General features: G+C 39.7%; 1 protein-coding gene and 1 pseudogene across 3 annotated transcripts in view; both read right to left on the reverse strand.

Moving 5' to 3' along the window:
- COMMD1 (copper metabolism domain containing 1) overlaps positions 1 to 22,211 on the reverse strand; it is a 250,610-nt gene that overhangs the window by 197,621 nt on the left and 30,778 nt on the right. For all 3 annotated transcript variants that reach the window (XM_027773338.1, XM_014589217.2, XM_014589216.2), the window contains exon 2: positions 14,500 to 14,781. In XM_027773338.1, the coding sequence (XP_027629139.1) occupies positions 14,500 to 14,781 (282 nt within the window). The remainder of the gene's footprint in view (positions 1 to 14,499; positions 14,782 to 22,211) is intronic.
- On the reverse strand, positions 15,485 to 17,496 carry LOC102470717 (SNW domain-containing protein 1-like; annotated as a pseudogene).

A 22,211-nucleotide genomic window follows, 5' to 3' on the forward strand; every position in this document is an offset into this window, starting at 1 on the left:
CGCTGCAATCCCTTCTCCTCCATTCTCCTCTCAGGATCTTGGGCACGCACGCACACATGCCCAGCGTTGAGTTTAAGCCACTGGGTCCAGGACTTTAACCATGGTCGACCACATGGGAGTCCAGCAACATAGCCATTATGCCAACTGCTGGTCCCTGAATCTTCATTATTTCTTTTCTCCTGGCATTTTTTTGGATTTTTTTGTTGTTGTTTTTCCAATTCCCTGAGGCATGATGTTAGACTATCTATTTGCCACCTTTCCTTTTTTTTAATTTTTCTTATATGCACTAATTGCTATGAATTTCCCTCTTATGACTGCTTTTGCACTGTCCCATATATTGTGGAAACTCATGTACTCGTTATCATTTGTTTCCATAAATCTTTTGATTTCAGTCTTAACGTCTTCAGTAGTTGTGAAGTCACTCAGGAGTAGGTTGTTTAGTTTCCATTTGTTTGTGTATTTTTGAGAATTTTCCCTGAAATTAATATTAAGTTTAATGCTATCATGGTCAGAGAAGATGCTGGATATAGGTTCTATGGCTTTGAATCTGTAAAGGCTTGATTTGTGCCCTATCGTGTAGTCAGTCTTTGAAACGGTTTCATACAGGGGTGAGAAAAATGTACATTTTGTTTTGAAATGGAAAGTTCTATAGATGTCTGTCAAGACCATTTGATTTATGGTATCATTTAGGTCCTGTATCTCTTTGATTATTTTTGCCTAGATAATCTGTCTAAAGGAGATAATTGAGATCCCCAACAATCAGTGTGTTGCAGCCTATCTCTTCTTTTAGATCTAGCAATCTCTCCTTCATATATTTGGGTGTTCCAAAGTTAGGTGCATAGATGTTTATAAGCGTTATGCCTTCTTGATTAATTAGTCATTTTACTACTATATAATGACCTTCTTTGTTTCTTCTGACAATTTTTGTCTTAAAACCTATTTTGTCTCAAAACAGTATTGTGACTCTGGCCCTTTTTTGATTTCTGTTTGCATGTTTTACCTTTTTCCAGACCTTCACTTTCAGTCCATGCATGTCTTTATCCATGAGGAGTGTTTCTTGTGGGCAACAAATAAAGGAGTTTTTGTTTTTTAATCCATTCAGCCAGTCTGTGTCTCTTGATTGGAGAATTTAATCCATTAACATTCAATGTTATTATCAATATTTCCGGACTTGTCCTTATCATTTAAATTGGCCTTTTTCTTGTTTTTGTTTGTTTGTTTGTTTGTGTTTTTTTTTCTCTTATTTCTGTCTGTAGTTAGTTTTCCTAGCATAGCACTCCCTTCAGATCTTCTTGAAAACCTGGTGTGGAGCTAGTAAATTCTTTCAGGTTTTGTTTATCTGAGAATGTTTTTATCTTTTCTTCCCATATGAAGAATAATCTTGCTGGGTATAGTAATCTTAGTTGAAATTGCTTTTCATTTACCAGTTTGAATATATTTTCCCATTCTTTCCTTGCCTGCATTGTTTCCGATGAGAGGTCTGATGTTAGCCTGATGGGATAACCTAAGTAACTTGACATTTCTCTCTTGCCAGTTTTAGTATCTTATCTTTGTGGTTTGGGTCAGTTTGGCTATGATGTACCTTGGAGAAGATCTTGGGTTGATTCTTTTTTTTTTTTTTCCTGCCTCCTTATGTCTTCTTGGGTTGATTCTATTTGGGGTCCTTTGTATTCCTATGTCTTAATATATGAATACCTCTCTAGATTTGGAAAGTTTTCTTCTAGGATTTCATGGAATAAATTACTAATACCCTTATTATTTTCTTCACCTTCTGGGATACCAATTATCCAGATGTTTGGGTGCTTAGTGGTATCTAGTATTTCTCATATATTGTCCTCATTTTTCTTATTTTCTCAGTCTTTCTGGTAATTTTTTTCTAGGTCAGAGGTTTTGTCTTTTACATCCCAGATTCAATCTTCTGCATGATCTCATCTGCTTTTAATACTTTCAAAGGAGATTTTGATTTCCTGTGTTACAGTCTTCATCTCTAACAATTCTGTTTGATTCCTTTTTATGGTGTCTATTCTTTCAAGTCATGGAAGGACTTTCTCATCTCCTGGAGCTCATTGTCTTTTTTCTCTTGCATCTCATTTAGTTTTGTCACTATAAATATTCTGAATTGTTTATCCGACATTTCCACAAGTTCCACTGTATTGTCTGTGGATCATGAGGAATTGATCTTTTCCCTTAGGGAAGAGATATCTTCTTGGTTTGTTATATTTCTTATGCCACTGCAATGGTTTCTGGTCATCTGGTAGATTATACCTTTCTTCCTAAATTCTTCAAGTTAATTCTGAGTGTTCAAAGGCATATGAGAGAAAGTGACTGGCAATCTCTCTGCTACTCTGTCTCCCTAATGATCATCTAGCAACCTGCACTGTTTTCACTGGACCTAGATAATTCAAGGCCTCCTAATTTTTAGAAAACAGGTTCACCTGAGCTGAACTGCTGAGTTTCAGTTGAAGACAACAGATCGGGTAGTGCTGCCAGCAACGTGTGTTTCAAGAATAGATGAAGTCTAAAAATTCAAAGGACTGTGGCGAGGAATGAGCCATGGTCTCTCTGCAGCTCAGTCTCCCTGCTGCTCACTGTTCAGCCAGGTCTGTTGCTGGGGTGAATTGCTAAGCTGTTCCCAAATTTCTATCCCAATTTCTATGCAAGATAATAGATCTATTTTAAAAAAGAGATTTTTGCTATAGGGTGCTTGTACTCATCAGAGACACAGAGATGGACAGAGAGACAGAAAGTGAGAAATCATCTGCCAGGGGTATGGCCATGCCTCTCCTTTTGGGATTTTTGGGCAAGCATGCACACACTCCTAGAGTGAGTTTCAAGCCACTGGGTTCGGGACTCAAATTGCAGTCAGCCATGTGGGAGACCAGCGCCTTAACCACTAGAGCACTTGCTGGCCCCAATAATAAATTTTATTTTTAATTATTTTATTTAGATTTATTTATTTATTTTATCTATTTTAATTTGACCAGAGAGAGACACAGTGAGAGAGAAAGAGAGAGAAAGAAGGTGAGAAAGCAAGCCACCAGGTCTAGGACTTGAACTGTGATTGGCGAAGTGGGAGTCCAGCACACTTCAGCATAAAACCTGCTAGCCCCATGTTTTGGGGTTTTGTTTTTTTTGTTTTGTTTTTTTGAGAGGTTTTTGCTATAGGGCATGTGTGCTTGCCAGAAAGGCAGAGAGAGACAGAGAGACAAAAAGCAAGAAATTACTCCACAGTGGGGAATGTCCACGCCGTAATCTCTTCTCCTCTCGGGATCTTGGGCATTCATACACACGCACACAGTGTGAGTTTAAGCCACCAGGTCCGGGACTTGAACCACAATCAACTACATGGGAGTCCAGCAACATAGCCATTACACTAACTGCTGGTCCCCTTGGGTTTTTTTTTTTTAGAGAGATTTTTGTTATAGAACACATGCGCTTGATGGAGAGACAGAGAGAGACAGAGAAACAGAAAGCAAGAAATCACCCCTCTTGGGAAGTGGCCACACTACATGCCCTTCTCCTCCACTACCCTCTCGGGATTTGAGGCATGCACGCACACACACCGGTGTGAGTTTAAGCTACCGGATCCGAGACTCGAACCGTGGTCCACTATGTGGAAGTCCAGCAACGTAACCATTACACCATCTGCTGGTCTTCCAATAATAAATGTTTTAAGACTTAAAATTCTAAGGTAATTATGTGGCAATAGATAACTAATACATATATTTTCTCCCTTATTAATTCATTAAGTAAAAACTTATCAAACATCTACTTTAGTATTTTCAAGCTTTAAGGAATACAAATATAAATGAGAAATTGGAAGCTTCTGGAAGACAAAATCTAAGACACTATGGCAGACATATTGGTTTTATTTAATCAGCCTGCCTAGTTATTTTGGGGAACTGCTCCTCACCTATTCTCTGCGATGTAAGCTGTCAATCTATACCTCACTTAACCCCTGGTCAAAGAATTGAGCAAGAACCTACAAACTTAAATGACCCTAATTCCTGTCAACAGTGACTTCTCCATGGGTAACCATGTGACATGAACATGGAAAATAAAAATCAGTCTTTAATTAACATACATATTTGGGAAAGACAAAAGCACATGAAAAGATGGGACCAGCAGTTGGCGTAATGGCTATGTCGCTGGGCATCCATGTAGTCGACTGTGGCTTGAGTCCCGGACTCACTGGCTTAAACTCATGCAGGGCACATGTGCGTGCGTACCCAAGACCCCAAGAGGAGAATGAAGGAGAAGGGATTGCAGTGTGGCCATCCCCCCTGGTGGGGGTGATTTCTCACTTTCTTTCTGTCTCTCTGTCTCTCTCTGTCTCTCTAGTGAGCGCACACACTCTATAGCAAAAATCTCTCAAAAAAAAAAAAAAAAAAAAAAACGCCGACAATGGGTCTGGCCTGTAGCCATTATCTTACCTCCACAGAAATCAGCTTGTTTAAAGACACAGCCAAGAGGTATCTGAAGCTAGGAACCATGTTTGAGCTTCCTAAATATATAACCAACTAACTTCTTTTGTTGCTTTGTTAAGTTAGACACTAATGGAGTTTTTTTTTTTTCCTTTTTTTCTTTTCAAGCCTAAATTAAATGCTAAAGAAAAGTTTAAAATATCCTAGAAATTCAGATCATCAGATCCACTTGAGATAACTGGGGAGGAATGCGTGGTAGAGGTATTCAGTAATAAGGACTTTGAAGGAGAGAATTTTACCAAGTAAGAGAGGATGGATGAGGGTGGCACTGTGGCAATGCCCAGTTCAAGGGAAGCTGGATCCCACATGGTAACCTTGGTTCAAATCCCCAGTCTTGTGTAACTAAAACACACCAGGCATGCATACAAGCGTCTAGAACCTGAAGGGCTAGAGGACTGGAGAAAGGGGATCTTGGCAATGACAAGACTCTATGTGGGATGTCCCTTCTTCACTCCTTTTCTCTCCCTCTCTGTAACACATGTGCACGTGCTCTACTATGAATTTTAAAAATGTTTTTAATTTGCTATAAGGCACATGTGCTCACTAGAGACAGAGAGAGAGAGAGAGAAAGAGAGAGAAAGTGAGAAATCGCCCTTTAGGAGAGAGATGGTCAAATCACAATTCCTTCTCCTCTTCTCTCCTCTAGGGATTTTGGGCACAGCCTCAAGCCACTGGTCTATAACTTGAACCATGCAGTGAGCCACATGGGATCCAGCTGCCTTAACCGTGTCATTGGTTCCTTCCCACACCCCATTTTTTAACATAAAGTATATATATATTTTTGAGAGGTTTTTGCTATAGGGCGCGTGCACTCACCAGACAGAGAGAGACAGAGAGATAGAAAGTGAGAAATCACCCCCCAGGGGGGATGGCCACGCCACAATCCCTTCTCCATTCTCCTCTCGGGATCTTGGGCACACATGCACATGTGCCCGGCATGAGTTTAAGCCACCGGGTCCAGGACTCGAACCACGGTCAGCTACATGGGAGTCCAGCAACATAGCCATTATGCTAACTGCTGGTCCCTAAAATAAAGTATATTTTTTAAAATTGCTTTTTAAGAAAATGAGGATAACAGGAAAGAATATGGTATGTATGGAAAATACCATAACCAAAGTCCGGCTTTGTTAGACAGTATAATATAAACAGATGACAGATTACTGAAGCCTTAAGTAATATTCTTAGTCTGTTTTCTTTAGACTAAGAAATTGTTGTTTGTGTGTGTAGGGAGGTGGCAGAAATCATAAGACGATAGATCAAAATTATTTTATGATCACCATTGTTTAGATGTCAGAACTCAATTATGCATTCACTAGCTTTATCATCATAATTCATTTCAGGCTTTTCTACTATGTCCACAGGAGTATCAGATGACTTAGAATTCAGACATACAGTCATCCTTCAGTATCCAGGAACCCCCTACACACATAAAAATGCATGAATGTTCAAGTTTCTTATTTAAAAAGGAGCAGTATTTGCATATAACCTGTATATAGCCCTCTGTACACATCAAGCCATCTCTAGATTACGTACAATACCTAACACTATGTAAATGTTATGCAAATAGTTCCTATACAGTATTGTTTAATTTGTATTTTTTTTTTTAAAGAATTATTAGGGTCGGCAGGTGGCATGGTGGGTAAGTGTGCTGGATTCTCACATGGCCAAGTTCCCACATGGCTCAAGTCCTGGACCTGGTGGCTTGCTTTCTCACTTTCTCTCTCTCACTCACTCACTCACTCTGTCCCTCTCTGGTCAAACAAAAATAAATAAATAAATAAAGTTAAATAAAATAACTCTTTTTAAAAAATGGAAAAGAATTATTTATGTATTTAATTCCATTTATTATTATTTTTTTTTAATTTGACCAGACAGAGAGAGAAAGGGGAAAGCGAGAAAGCAAGTTGCCAGGTCCAGAAGTCAAACTGCAGTCTGTCATGTGGGAATCCAGTGACCCAATCACCATGCCACCTGCTGCCCCTAATTTGTATTACTTATTTACTTTTGTATTGTTATTTATAATTTTCCCCCTAAATATTTCTGATCTGTGGTTGACTGAATCTATAGATATAGAACTCATGGACACAGAGGGCTGACTATATTTCTACGCTAATTGACTACTAATCTACATACATTAATAACCCTGGTGATATAAAATTTAGTTTGTTTGGCTGTTAATCTGAGCTGGCTCCTAGTGACTAGCACTTGTTATTAATGCCACCTTCATCTTAGGTGATACTACTGAGCTCTTTTTGATTAGTTACACACACAGCTACCTAGAAAGCTCAGAAACAAATCTGCACCTACTTTCTATTTTCTCAGTACCATAAATCATTAAAAAAAAAAAAAGCATACACAAATGTTAAGAATGGCTTTATACCATATAGAGAAATTAACTCGAAGTAAACCAAAGACCTAAATCTAAGAGCTCAAACTATAAAATTCTTAGAAGAAAACACGGAGGAAAAGTTTCATACTACTAAATTTGGCAATGATTTCTCCAATATGATACCAATAGGGCAAGCAACAAAAGGAAAAATAGATAAACTACACATCAACCTTTAAAACTTTTCTGCATTACAGTACAGAAAATGAAAAGAACTCACAGAATAGGGGAAGATATTTGCTAGTCATATATCTTATATATGATTGCTATCCAGAATAAATCCAGAACTCCCACAATTTTTTTATTACTTTACTCAATTTAAAAATGGACAAAAAGACTTGAAAAGATCATTCTTCTAAGATACACAGGGCCAGTCAGTGGTCTGGTGAAGGCAGCTGGATTATACTCAACTGACTGCACAGGTCAAGTCCCAAATCTGGCATCTTGAAAACATATCAGTGGCATGCATGTGCAGCCCCAAGTCCCAAAATGAGAAATGGAGAAGGGATTGTGACATGACCATCCTCCATGGGAAGAGTTTTTGCACTCTTCCTTTCTTTGTCTCTCTCCTCCAGCAAGTGAACACACTAACAAATTACAGAAAAAAAAAAAAATATATATATATATATAGCCACTAAGCACATGAAAAAAATCTTCATTGCTAGTCATTAGGAAATTCAATCTAGGGGCCAGCAGGTGGTATGGTGGTTTTGGTGCTTGACTCTCATGGCCAACAGTGGTTCTTGTTCTAGATCTGGTGGCTTAAAAATTACACCAGGTACATGTGCATGTTAGCACCAAGTCCTAGGAGGAGAAAAGATTGCGGTGTGGCTACCCCCCTGGAGGAAGGGATGATTTTTCACCTTCCTTCTCTCTGTCTTTCTCTAGCAAGTGCTAGCAAAAACCTTAAGAGAGAGAGAAAGAAGGAAGGAAGAAAGAAAGAGAGAAAAAAGAAAGAAGGAAGGAAGGATGGAGAATGAAAGACAGTTAGTCAATCAACCCAACTGAGCTAACCAGTGGCATAGGGGCTAAGGTGGCTGGACTCCACATGGCCAACTACAAGGTTTGGTTTGGATCCAGTGGCTTGGAAAAAATGAGTTGTGTGTGTGTGTCTGTGTGTGCCTAAAATCCTAAAAGAGAATGGAGAAGAAGCAACTGTGGTGTGGCCATCCTCCCTGAGGGGTGATTTCTCACTTCCCATCTCTGTCTATCTCTCTCTGTCCCTGAAAAATGCCTGCACCCTATGGCAAATCAAAAAATAAAAATAAAATTTAAATTTAAAAAATTCAACTGAGGACTACAATAAGATGCTGCTTCACTCATTAGGATGACAATTTAAAACAAAAACAAAAACAAATCAAATGAACAACAAAAAACTTGTAAAAAATTATAAAACTAGAAGAAGAAAATAACAAGTATTAGCAAGGATATGCAAAAATGGAAACCTTCAAGTATTGCTGGAAAGAATATGGTATAACTGCTATGAAAAACAGTTTGGCAGTTCACCAAATTAAACGAAGGGGCTGGGGAAGGAGGAGTGGTGGTACAACAATGCTCTGCAAGGCTGACCCATGAGTGAGAGTTCCAGATTCACATTAAGAGATCTCCTTGAGTACACCAGACAGGCCGAGCCTGTAATCCATGGGCTTGAGGGTAGATCACAGCATCAGGACCCTGTTGGGGCTCTTGTGCCTCTCTGTCTCTCTGACTCATGGAGGAAATAAAAAAACTTAAGTAAAAAAAAAAAAAAAACCAACTAAACATAAAATTACCATATGATCCAGCAAGTCCGCTCCTACATTTATATACAAAAGAACTAAAAGAAGAGCCTTAAATTGGTATGTGTATATTCATGTTCATAGCAGCATTATAGTCAATGGCCAAAAGGTGGAAAAACCGCAAGTGTCCATTGATAGAAGAATGGATAAATAAAATGTGGTAAAAATATATAATAAAATACTATTCAGCCTTAAAAAGGAATTAAATTCTGATACATGCTACAACATGAATAAACCTTGAATATACTATTCTAATAGGCTAGGTATAAATGGCAAATATTGTTATGGTTTTATTTAAATGAAGTAACTGAAATAGGCAAATGCATAGAGATGAAAGAACAGAGGTGACCAGGGACTGGAGAGAGGTAAGAATGGGAAGTTACTGTTTAATGGATGCTGAATTTCCATTTGGGAGAGTGAAAAAGTTCTGGAAACAGGTAGTGATGATGGTTATACAATCTCATGAGGGTACTTAATACCATTGGACAGTACACTTAAAAGTGGCTTAAGGGGCTGCCAGGTGGCCTGGGGGTTGAGAGCCCTGGACTCCCACAGGCCGACTGTGGTTTGAGTTCTAGACCTAGTGGCTTGCTTTCTCACTTTCCCTCTCTCTCACTCTCTCGCTCTGTCCTCTCTAGTCAAAATTAAAATAAATGAATAAATAAAGTTAAAAAAAAATTCTGTTTTAAAAAAGTGGTTTAAAAAAATCTTTTGGTAGTGCAGGTACTGCTGTATGATACTGGGGCCAGAAGGAAAGACCCAAGGTTCAGATATGGGGTTGAACTGAACACATTAGGCACACCAGTGGGAGTGCACGTGATCCTGGCTGATTAGAAGGAGGGGTGGGGGACCATGGCACGAGCAAGATTCTGTTGAGGGAACCCTCCCCCTGCCCTCTCATGAATGAAATATTGCGTTGTCAGAAAAGTCATGACACATTTTTATATAGGAAAAAATATGTCATGACTTTTCCAATAACCCAATAGGCAAACTTTATTTAAAAATGCTTAATATATACCCAATTGAGAGGAAAAAGTTTAAAATGTCAATTTTATACTATGTGTATTTACCACAATTTTTTTAAAGGGCTAAGAATGGGCTTGGGCCAGAGGCCTTCTATGTTTATCTTGGCAGTAGAAAGAATATTGGCACACATGGACTCAGTCCTTAGCCAACCAACCAGTGTACAAATACTAGACAAACACAAGCAGTTTCAATATTGCTGGGCAGGATACACTATTACCGAGTTTAGGACAAGGAACTTACATCCAAATTTTGCTTCCAAGTCCTCTTAAGGCTTAGTTTACTGGCTTCTTCTCAAGCATGCCATCTGTCCACAAGAATAGAAACAGCCAGCCTGAAAGGCAACAATCTAAAAAGAAGTCCGACACTAGAGGCTTTGTTTTGGCAGGCTACTAGTCAGCGGCCAAGGTTTTAGGCAGTGCCAAAGCTCAGTTCTCACAGGGTCAATGAGTTTGCAAAGATATTCTTCTCTCTCTCTTCTTCTTTAAATCTTTTTATTGAAGTATAACATATATATACATCATAAGAAACAACAATTTTTAAGCCTATTAGAAATTTTAAGTCCAGTAATCTTAAGTGAACTTCTTTATAAACTGGGAGTTTAAAAGTAAAATTACTTCAGTATAAACAGAATTCCTTTGAATTCCTCTTTTTAAAAAATTTTTATTGATTGTCATTATTTTAATTTAATTTTTTTGTTTTAAGTGGCCCAGAGAGAGACAGAGAGAGAGAGAGAGAGGAAAGTGAGAAAGTAAGCTGCAGGTCCAGGACTCGAACCATGGTCAGCCATATGGGAGTCCAGCAGCCTTGACCACCACGCCACCTGCTGGCCTCCAGAATTCCTTTTTTATAGAGGTTTTTGCCTCATGGCTGTGGAGAGAGAGACACAGAGACAATGAGAGGGAAAGTGAGAAATCACCCCCAGGTGGATGGCCACACCTCAATCCCTTCTCCTCCATTTTCTTCCTGGGATCTTGGTCATGCACAAACATGCACCTGACCTAAGTGTCAAGCCACTGGGTCTGGGTCTCGAACTGTGGTCAGCCACGTGGGAGTCCAACGACATAACCACTATGCCATCTGCTGGCTCCCAAACAGCATTTTCTTAACTGTCAAGTGTTAAATAACTTTTCATTCAGAAGTGCTTCATATTTTGATTATTTTTTAAATTTTGGACTATTTTAATACATATAATGAAGTATCTTGGGGATGAGACCTACACCTAAGCACAAAATTCACTTATGCCTCATATACACCTATACGCATAGCCTAAAAGGACTTTTACACAGTATTTTTATATTTTGTTATAAGACATCAGGTTTGAAATTTTCCAGTTGTAGCATCATGCTGCCATTCAAAGTTTCAGATTCCAGAGCATATGGATTTCTGATTTTTTTTTTTTAGAGGGTTTTGCTATAAGGCGGGTGTGCTCGCCAAAAAGACAGAAAGTGAGAAATCACTCCCTAGAGGAGATGGCCACAACTCAATCCCTTCTACTCCATTCTCCTCTTGGGATCTTGGGCATGCATGCATATGCGTCCAGCATGAGTTTAAGCCACTGTGTCCAGGACTTGAACCACAGTTGACTACATGGGAGTCCAGGGACATAGCCATTACGCCAACTGTTGGTCCAAGATTTCTGATTTTTAAACTAGAGATTTTAAACCTATATATATCAGCCAGAATTAAGGTGCTAGAGTCCACGTGGCCAACTCCACAGTTCAAGACCTATACTCAGCAGCCAAAAAATACTCCAGGCACATGCAACGTGCATGCCCAAAATCCCAAAAGGAAGACGAACTGGAGGAGAAGGGATTACAGCCTGACCATCTCCCATGGAGGGTGTTTTCTTACCTTCTCTCTCTCTTTCTCTCTCTCTCCCACTGCCAGCGAGTGCACATGTCCTTTGGCAAGTTCTTTCAAAAGTCACATAAATTAAAGACAATAATTTAGTTGCTTTTGGGTATATGCATAGACACATACACCAGAGTTCAGCCACACCTAGTCATCCTTGGAAATAAGCTCTTGATATCCTACGACAAATTCTCTCGAAGTTCACTGAACGTCAGCAATGTGAATATAACTTGGACTTACATGCCTATAGATGTTCTAAAAATTAGAAACTTGATTTAGAGAAGTACTTTTTTATATTGGGGTTCTTTGTTTTGTTTTGTTTTTTAGAGGTTTTTGCTACAAGGTATGTGCATTTGCTGGAGAGACAGAGAGACAGAGACATGGAAAACAAAAACCCACCCCCCAGGTGGTTTCGTCTCCTCCATTCTCCTCTTGAGATTTTGGGCACACACGCACATGCTCATGCACCTGGCATGAGTTTCAAGCCTCTGGGTCTGGGACTTAAACTGTGGCTGGCCATGTGGGAGTCATGTAACATAACCATTACGCCATTTGCTGGTCCCTAGAAGAGTAATAAATAATCACCTAAAAAAAGCTGGCAGAAGTACTAACCAAAGATCCAGGTCATACAAAAACATTTCCTGTAGGATTTAGGATGTATATTTTTTTCTTTTACAATTTTTCTTGACTTTATATATTTGGGTCCAGCCAGTAGCATAGTGGTGGTTAAGGCAGCAGGGTCCCACATGGCCTACTGTGCAATTCAAGTCCCAGACCTGGTGACTTGAAAAACACACCAGGCACATGTGCATGCATGCATGCCCAAAATCCTGAAAGGAAAAATAGAGGAGAGGGATTACAGTAAGACCATCCTCCATGGAGGATGTTTTTCTCACTTTCCTTCTCTCTTTCATGTGCCCTGTGGTAAATTAAAAAAAATTTTTTTTGTATTACAAAGGACTTCACAGTTGTGGTTTAAAGCACAATTTCAATCATTCTCATTGTGGCCATCTTTTTACTACTTTGAAGTACACGATGTATAAGAATTTACTTAAAGTATATAATTTAACAAGCTTTGACATACATTTAATACCCATGAAACCACTGCCACTATTAACATAACAGTTTTATCAACCTTAAAAGTTTTCACACATCCCTCTCCACCCTTATATCCAGACATGATTGGTTAATTTTCTGTCACTAGAAATTACTTTTCATTTTCTATAATTTTATATTGACTAAAATCATACATTATATGCTCTATTTGTCTGGCTTATTTAACTCAGCAAATGATTCAAGATGCAACCATTTTGTGCGTGTATCAGTGTTCATTCTTTTTTCCTTAATTTTTTTACTGCTAGAAGGTATATGTGCTCACCAGAGAAAAACATAACAAGCTCAAACAAAAGCAGCCCCTAGGAGGCATAGTCTCACCACAATCCTTTTTCCTCCATTTCTTCATCTCATCAGAATTTTAGACACGTGAAACCGTGTGTGTGTGTGTGTACACATGCATGCGTGCGCACACACACACACAAATATACACCCAGCATGTTTTTCAAGTTACCAGAGACAGGATTTGAACTTTGGTCAGCCACGTGGGATCTAGCTCCCTGTGCACAACAGCTGAATCATTGCTGCTGTGCCAGCTCCAAAAATAATTTCCTTTTTATTTCTAAGTGGTACTCCTCTCAATGCTTTAGATTACCACATTGTACGACCATCACGTTTCTTGGCACAGAATACTGTGAGATGCTAACAACTCCTAAATGCTGATGCTAATGGTTTTTTTTTTGGGGGGGGGAATCAAACTCCTAACACCTGTTTTTAAATGAATTACCTTATAAATTAAACTTATGGTCAGTATGAAACTGCAAACACTGAAATAAAACCAAAGAAACTAAAGAAGGCGCTTACATGAAGAAATCTGTCAAGTAAAAAATACTCTTATCATTAAGAAGAAAAGAAATTTCAATTATATGATGTAATAAGAGCACTTTTTTAATTATATAAAAATAAATCTGATTAGCTAATTCAGTGATCTGGGCTTTTTCTTCCTAATCACAAGTCTCTTCTTGCCAAAAGACATAAGCCAGGGAATTAAAAGTCTAATCTAACACTCACGTGGGGCACACACTGAATGACTTAAAGAAAAACTATGTAGATGCTAAATTATCTGGTACAATAACTGTGGGAACTGCAAGGAAAACATTATTAACTGTTTGTAAATAATCAAGATCAAAATGAGAATTATTTGTGAGCTGAAGGACAGAGACAGCACAATTAAAGAGTCTTTAGGAAAATAGATTACTTAATTAGGATTTATTACCTCTTATACCTGACTTTTTTTTTAAAGAATTATTTATTTATTTATTTCCATTTGTTATTGTTATTTTTTTCTTTATTTGATGAGAGAGAGAGAGAGAGGGGAGAGACAGAGAGAGAGAAAGGGAAAGGGAAAGTGAGAAAGCAAGCCACCAGGTCCAGGACTTGATCCATGGTTGGCCATGTGGGAATCCAGCACCCCTATCCACCACACCACCTGCTGGCCCCACACCGGACTGACTTTAAAGACGACTGGGTGAGATAGTTTTCTTCTGTATTGTTTAATCTCAGTTCTTACTTTTTACCTAGTATCTCTACTTTACCTGGGAGATTCTGACCAAATGCCAAGGAATCCGAAATCTAACCAACATGTAGTAGTTGCCAACTCTCTGAATCACCTATTGACCCATTCTGTTCTTCGGAGACAGATGCCAGGACCCTGAAGCCGGTTTCTAGTCTCTGCCCACGGTTGGGAGAATGTAAATTTTCAGATGATTCTATCTCTATAAAGGGAGTCTAGGAAACAGGGTTTTTCTTAGCATTACTACCTACTCAAAGACTTACATAAAAATCAATCTAAATGTATAGGCTAATACAGAATAGAAAAAAAAATAGTTTACAAAGAGAAATTAATTGAAGTTGAACTCACCTGCCCACTTTTCCCTAATTCCAGCTCTATGATGGCAACTGGGGTATGTATTTGAGCTGAGTGCCTTGATTGAGACTTGCCATCAACTCTCCAGCTTAGGCCCCGAAGCCCATTGTCCCAGCGGCTCTGGTTCATGAGGCTCTCTCGGATTTTTGTCTTGTGACTCTTCCAGAATTTAGAAATGACAGCAGCTTGGTCAGATGTGATCCCACCTTGCTTTTTGGTTTGAGCAGTCAAGAATGCTTCCAGTTGGTTAAAATCCATGTCTGCAGATGCAATAGACTATAAAAATGAGAAAGAAATAAATTTGAACTAGACAGATGACTAGAAAAGACAGCTTATTAACTATAGGTGATTATTTTGAGTGATTCTTAGTCACTGAATAGCTTTTTTTTAGAGCATATATAGCAAATTTTATTTTATAAAAACAGTATATTTGGGTATTTTATATAGAGTATAATTTAGCAATCTAGTTAATGTTGACAAATGTCACTGTTTTAAGCCACCCATTACATATACAAAAGAATCCAAAGGACATTCACCAGATATTTTACCCCTGAAAGATAAGATGTCTGATTTATTTTGTTCTTTTTTTTTTTTTTTACCCTTTTTTTTGGAGAGGATTTTTTTGTTTTGTTTTTTGCTATAGGGCATGTATGCTCATGAGACAGACAGCAGACAGAGAGAGACAGAGAGACAGAAAGCGAGAAATTACCCCCCAGGGGGGATGGCCACGCCCCAATCCCTTCTCCTTCATTCTCCTCTCAGGATCTTGGGCACGCACGCACACACTCCTGGCGTGAGTTTTAAGCCACCAGGTCCGGGACGCGAACCGCAGTCAACTACATGGGAGTCCAGCAACATAGCCATTACGCTAACTGCTGGTTCCTCTCCCTGTCTCTTGTCTCTCTGTCTTTCTGGCGAGCACACACACCCTATAGCAAAAAAATCTGAAAAAAAACACTAAATAGCTCAAAGTAGAATTTTCTATCCCCTGTACTTCAGTAATAAAAAGTAGTGCTGGTATCTGGCACCCAGATTTGGTTTTTATACTGACCGCTTACAAAGTGTTCCCCCATATTACCTGCATCACTGGGGTGTTAGTCCATTCACTGTAAAGACATATGTTATCTACTCCTCTCTCCTTGCCTTCATGCTCATGTTCCTTGGATGCTGCTATCTGAAGGTCTTTTAGAGCCACCATGTTGTTTGATTTCTTCCAAAAACTTGTCCAAACCAAAAGGCTCTTCCCTCAAGCTGAACTGGTCCCTCTCGTCCTGTCTATGGTCTTACCCAGAAAACTCACTGTTGGGAACAAATCTGTTGGTCTTTATTCTGGCTTCTAGGTCATCACCATACATGTCTTTCTCCAGGTTTTTACTGGGCCTATAAATACTCTGGGCCATATCTTTACCACCTTTCCAGACTTGATCATAAACGCTGTATATTTCACCTTCTCTACCTGCAAATCCACTGTATACCCTTGGACTGGTTGAAGACCCGCAGGTCATATTGAACTTCACTGAAAGTCCACGGATTTGACACACCAAGAGCAATGACCACTGGTAGCCTGATTTTCATTTCTCTGCAGTTTAGACCTCTTATCAGGAGCTGCTCTGGAAATATCCCTATCATGCTTTTCACCTACCATGCCAGATTTCGTCTAACATGCTTCCCCATCCTCCTTTTCCACATGGGGTTTTGATTCCAATTCTCCTCTCTGGCTTTTTGGGCCATTTCCCTAAGTTTCTCTCCATGTTTCTCCTTTTCTTTTAGAATCATCTTTCTCTCTACTTGGACACACATTTCCATATCTTCCACGAGCATTCCAATCAGCAATGTAGAGGGCTTTGGCCAGTTTGGCAAAATTTTCATTTATATGTACTGTCTGTAGTTCTCTTCCATCAGTGGCTAGATGTCTGTCTAATGGAACTGTATAACTCTTTGCATTTTTCCAGTTTGAAATGCAAGGAGGAATCTTCCACTCTTGTTCTTTTATAGTCATCTTTCTGCATGACAGATGCAGGAGAAGGTGGTCCTAGGGAATTTTATTAATCTTGAACCTTGGTGGCTCCATTGGATCTTTCTGCATTTCTTTCTCTTTTTTTAATTTTATTTATTCTTTTTTGGTTGTTTTGTTTTTTTTTATTTGACCAGAGAGAGACAGAGGGAGAAAGAGAGAGGGAAAGTGAGAAAGCAAGTCACCAGGTCCAGGACTTGAACCACGGTCAGCTATGTGGGAGTGTCCAGTGTCTTAACCACCATGCCACCTACTGGTCCCAGATCTTCCTGCATTTCTACCATTCGAATAACCCTCTGTTTAGCTCCAGAGTTGAAAGCCAGTCCTTGCTGAGATAATATATACTGGATATACTGAGCAGGAGCCAGTTTATTAGCTGCTTGAACTGGCATGGCAGCAGCAACTGTCAGTAATACAGATTTCTCTAAGGCTACCTTGTCTTTTCCGTTATTTCTTTAATAGCTTCTTTGCAGGTCTGGATCACCTGTATTCATAACCTCCTTTGGAACCAGGTCAGTGTATTTGCTATAAATGACCTTGTCTTTTGTCTGTCCTTGTTCAGCAATTGCATAATTTTTCTTTCAGGATACACCTGAATGGATAGCACATTTGACATTTTTTTCTTTTGTCCCATATCCAATGGATACTGGGCCACATGGATCTCTGGAAAGGCTCCTCCATCTCCAAAATCCTCTAATGACCAAGGTATCCAGCCTTTCTGGTACTTATAAGGGGGAGGCTCTCTTCGGGAGGAAACTAGTGAAGTCTGCCGTGATCTTTGGGGTCTTGTCTTTTCTTTAGCCTCATGTTGGTCCTGAAATAGCTGAGTAGGTGAAGGTAAAAAGCTGGTGAGTCCCATCTTCTTCCACTTCTTCTGCAGCCCATTTTCAGCCAAATAACTTATTTACAGTAATACTACTCTGAAATTATACACTATTTTATACTTTTCCATAAGTTTTCAAAAAAATTAATTGCCATTAAAACTGGGTTTTTTAGGATTAGCAGATAATGTAATGGTTACATCACTGGACTCCACATGTAGTTGACCGTGATTCGAGTTCCAGAACCAGTGGCTTAAAACTCATGCTGAGTGTGTGTGCGTGCGTACCCAAAATCCTAAGAGGAGAACAGAGGAGAAGGGATTGTGTGACCATCCCCTGGGGGGGGGGTTGATTTCTTGCTTTCTGTCTCTGTTTCTCTGTCTCTACAGGCAATTTTCACACCTGTTACTTCAGTTGAGGCTCATAATCTATTTTCAAAGGCACTAAGGCAAAATAAACATTATTAGTTCTCCTTACCCTAAATTCAAAATGGAAGCAGAGAGAGGTCAACTGATTTCCCCAAAAGCTCAGTGAGATAAGTGCAGAGCCAAATCCTCTAGTTAAGCTATGTTTCCCTCTGATTTACTGTAATAAATGACTAGACAGAGGTAGACTCCATATCACTCCCAATAAAAAATACCTAAACTGGTTCATCCTGCCAGCCATGATACAGAGATGCCAGTACTTAAGGAGAAGCCACACCACCAGAAGTTTAGATATAACATATGAGCAATGAGGAGTCACTAAAGGCTGGGTAACTGGGTGATCATGATGTAAGCTATAGTTTCGAAAACTGAATCTAAGCATAGTTAAGTAGCAAGACTAAAGTGGGAAATCATCAGAGGGCTAGAGCAACGGGCCTTGAAGACGACATGACAATTAACAATTTAGTCCCAGAGTTAGCTTTCCTTTGCCCCCACATTGGTATGTCCCTATTCTCCTCTGACCATGGAGGTGGGCAAAAGATAAAACCCTCCTTTCTCTGGGGACAATGATTAGTCCCCAGAGAATTCCCAAGTTAGTGCAGAAATGAATTTCCCAAGTTAGTGCAGAAAGAGAAATGGTCTTGCCTTCGGGGTCATGATACCAGAAGAATGTGAGACTAGAGTTGTAGGCAGCCAGCTTTTTTTTTTTTTTCCCTTTTGGCAAAAGTCTGACCACAACAAAGAAGAATAAAGTCAAGGAGAGATGAGAGTAACTTCTGATGGGGTGATATTCCTATTCTGTGCCTGTTTTATAGTCCCCAGGGCCCAGGTTCCTATAGGTCTTCCTGCAAGTCTATACACTATTTCAGCTCTCTTCCCAACTACTAGCACCAAGGAATTCCATCTACTGTCCAAGATAGTTAATGCTGGGGACCAGCAGGTGGCGGGGCGTGGTGGTTAAGGCACTGGACACTCCCGCATGGCCAACCATGGTTTGAGTCCCAGACCCGATGGCTTGCTTTCTCACTTTCCCTCTCTCTGTGTCTCTCTGTCTCTCTCTGGTCAAATTAAAATAAATGAATGAATAAATTAAATTAAATCATTTTTTAAAAAGACAGTTAATGCTGTTTTCCTACCATGCAAATCTGAGTCCAGCCTAAAACAGAGTAGCAACAATCTACATGTAAAACTAGACAATGTACATAGGCAGAAGCAGCAGCCATAGAGATGAAAGACACCACGCTGACTTTCATTTCTTCATTAATATTAAAAAACTGTATAATGGGACCAGCAGAGAGCGTAATGGCTACGTCGCTGGATTCCCATGTAGTCGACCACAGTGTGAGTCCTGGACCTGATGGTGTAAATTCACGCTGGGCTCATGTGTGTGTGTGTGTGTGCCTAAGATCCCGAGAGGAGAATGGAGGAGAAGGGATTGCAGTGTGACCATCCCCACTGGGGGGGGTGCTTTTTCGCTTTCTTTCTGTCTCTCTCTGTCTTTCTGGTGAGTGCACATGCCCTATCGCAAAAAAAATCTTAAAAACAAAAACTATAGTAAATACTATAACTTTCGAGACAATTAAATATATTTCACATAAGTCAATGAACATCGAACAAATGTCTATTTACCAAATAATAGCATCCAAAACATCTGGTTATGTCACTCAACAAAAATAGTAATTTGTTAATTTACTATTACTTAATGAAGTTATCTTGCTTCACAATATCATGACCCAACTCAGATGAGTTGTATCATTCTTTTCCTTGACTCATATTGAGAATTATCCACTGTAATAAAACTTCACCTTGTGAAAGAAGGTATTTTGTTTAGGTTCAGTACAATATTTTGAACTGGGGTAAATGCATCCAAATATAGAATCATCAAGAATTAAATGAGGTGAACCAACAGATGGTGTAATGGTTACATCACAGGACTCCCACATGGTCAACTGTGGTTTGAGTCCCAAACCCAGTGCCTTAAAACTCACTCTGGGCATGTGTGCGTGCATGCCCAAGATCCCAAGAAGAGAATGGAGGAGAAATGACTGCAGTGTAGCCATCTCCTTTGGGGGGGGGGTGATTTCTCACTTTCCGTTTCTCTCTGTCTGTCTCTCCAGTGAGCGCACGCACCCTACACCAAAAATCTCTCTTTAAAAAAAAAAACACAATAAGAGGAGCCAGCAGGTGGCATAGTGGTTACATCGCTGGACTCACACATGGCAGACTGTGGATCGAGTCCCAGCCCTGGTGGCTTGAAAATCATACTAGGCACATGTGTGTGTGTGCCCAAGATCCCAGAAGGAGAATGGAGAAGGGATTGCAGCATGACTATCCCCAGTGGGGGGTGACATCTCACTTTCTATCTCATTGTCACTATATCTTTCTCTGGCAAGCACACATGCTCTATGGCAAAAACTTCTTTAAAATTTTAAAAAGAATTTGGGAACCAGCAGTTAGCGTAATGGCTATGTTGCTGGACTCCCACGTAGTCAACTGCGGTTCGCGTCCCAGACCTGGTGGCTTAAAACTCACGCCGGGCACGTGTGCGAAAATCTCTCCAAAAATAAAAATAAAATAAAATAAAAATAAATAAATAAATAAATAATTTTTTAAAAATTTAAAAATAATTAAATGAGGAATGCATTTTGGTTTGAGTTTGAAGCCATCAATTTTCATTTCAGTCAAGAAATGTTTGACGGACCAGCAGATGGCGTAATGGTTATGTTGCTGGACTCCCACATAGCCGACCATGGCTGGAGTCCCAGACCTGGCAGCTTAAGACTCACACTGGGTGCATGTGCAGGTTTTTTTAAAAATTTAAAAATAATTAAATGAGGAATGCATTTTGGTTTGAGTTTGAAGCCATCAATTTTCATTTCAGTCAAGAAATGTTTGACGGACCAGCAGATGGCGTAATGGTTATGTTGCTGGACTCCCACATAGCCGACCATGGCTGGAGTCCCAGACCTGGCAGCTTAAGACTCACACTGGGTGCATGTGCAGGTGTGCCCAAAATCTCAAGAGAAGAATGGAAGAGAAGGGACTGTATTGTGGCCATGCTCGGGGGTGGAGGGAAATGATTTCTTGCTTTCTACCTCTCTGTCTCTACTGTGAGTACACGCACCCTATGGCAAAAAATCTCTCTCAAAAAAAGTTTGAATAGCTTCTATGAATACCAGATACTGTTCAAAACACACCACCTTGGAACCAGCAGATGTCATAATGGTTACATTCCTGGGCTCCCAGTGGCTGACTGCAGTTCGATCCCAGATCCAGATGCTTGAAACTCACACCATGAGTATGTACATGGCTGCCCAAAATCCTGAGAGGAGAATAGAGGAGAAGGGACTGCAGCATGGCCATCCCCTCCGGGAGGTGATTTCTCAGTTTCTGTCCCTCTGTCTCCATCTCTCTGGTAAACACATGCGCCCTACAACAAAAATTTCTTTCAAAAATAAAAGAAAACACCACCTTTATTTACTGGTTTCCTAAATTGGCAGCCTGGTACTGGCACTTGAGTTTTCCTCCCCAACTTGAATTAGGGGTTTTCAACACTGGCCACACATTCAGAATGAGAAGGTACATTTTAAAAGTGTCAGTGCCCAAATGTCATGCCAGAAATTCTGGTCTCTAGGAATTCTAGTGTGGGGCCAGGCATTAGTATTCTTTAAAAGCTTTCCATGTGATTGTAATAGGCAACAAAGGTTAAAAACTAATGTCTGGGCCAGTCTGTGGCATTGTGACTAGGGGAGTAGATCCCACATGGCTGACCACGTGGTTCAAGTCCCAGACCTGGTAGCTTGAGAAACACATCAGGCACATGTGCGCATGTGCCCAAAATCCCAAAAGGAGGAGAAATGAAGTAGAAAGAATGAATAGCAGTGTGACCACTTCCCATGGGAGGTGCTTTTCACTTTCCTTCTCTCTCTCTCTCGCAAGTGTAAGTGCTTACTGACAAAATTTTTAAAAAACTAAACTAACTAATGTCTACCTTTTAATCATCAAAACCTATTTATATTTGAAACAATTCTCCAATAATATGTCCCTTTTATTCTATTCCTACTGATAGGTATTAATATTTGCTAATCTTACTTTTCCAAGAAAGAAAAATCAATTTTAGGAAATATTCTGCATCTTGGTTAGTATTGCTAGCAACTCATATATATACATGGAACATATATATGAAAAATTATACATACATATTTTTTATTTTGCAGAGGGGTTAGATGATGGTGCAGCGATAACACAACTAGCCCACATGGGAGGGTACTCAGTTTGCATCCCAAGCCCTCCCAGTATAAGCTGGCCAACACAAATGCCCACAATGCAGGCCGGCTGAGATTGGGGGTTGACTGCAGAATGAAGACCCTGTTGGAGTACCTGTGTTTGTGTGTGTGTCTGTGTGTGTGTGCTTGTCTGTTGCATGGAAGAAATAAATGGAATGCC

The sequence above is a fragment of the Tupaia chinensis genome, unplaced genomic scaffold (genome assembly GCF_000334495.1).
Source record: "Tupaia chinensis unplaced genomic scaffold, TupChi_1.0 Scaffold000341_1, whole genome shotgun sequence".
Classification (NCBI taxonomy): Eukaryota; Metazoa; Chordata; class Mammalia; order Scandentia; family Tupaiidae; genus Tupaia; species Tupaia belangeri.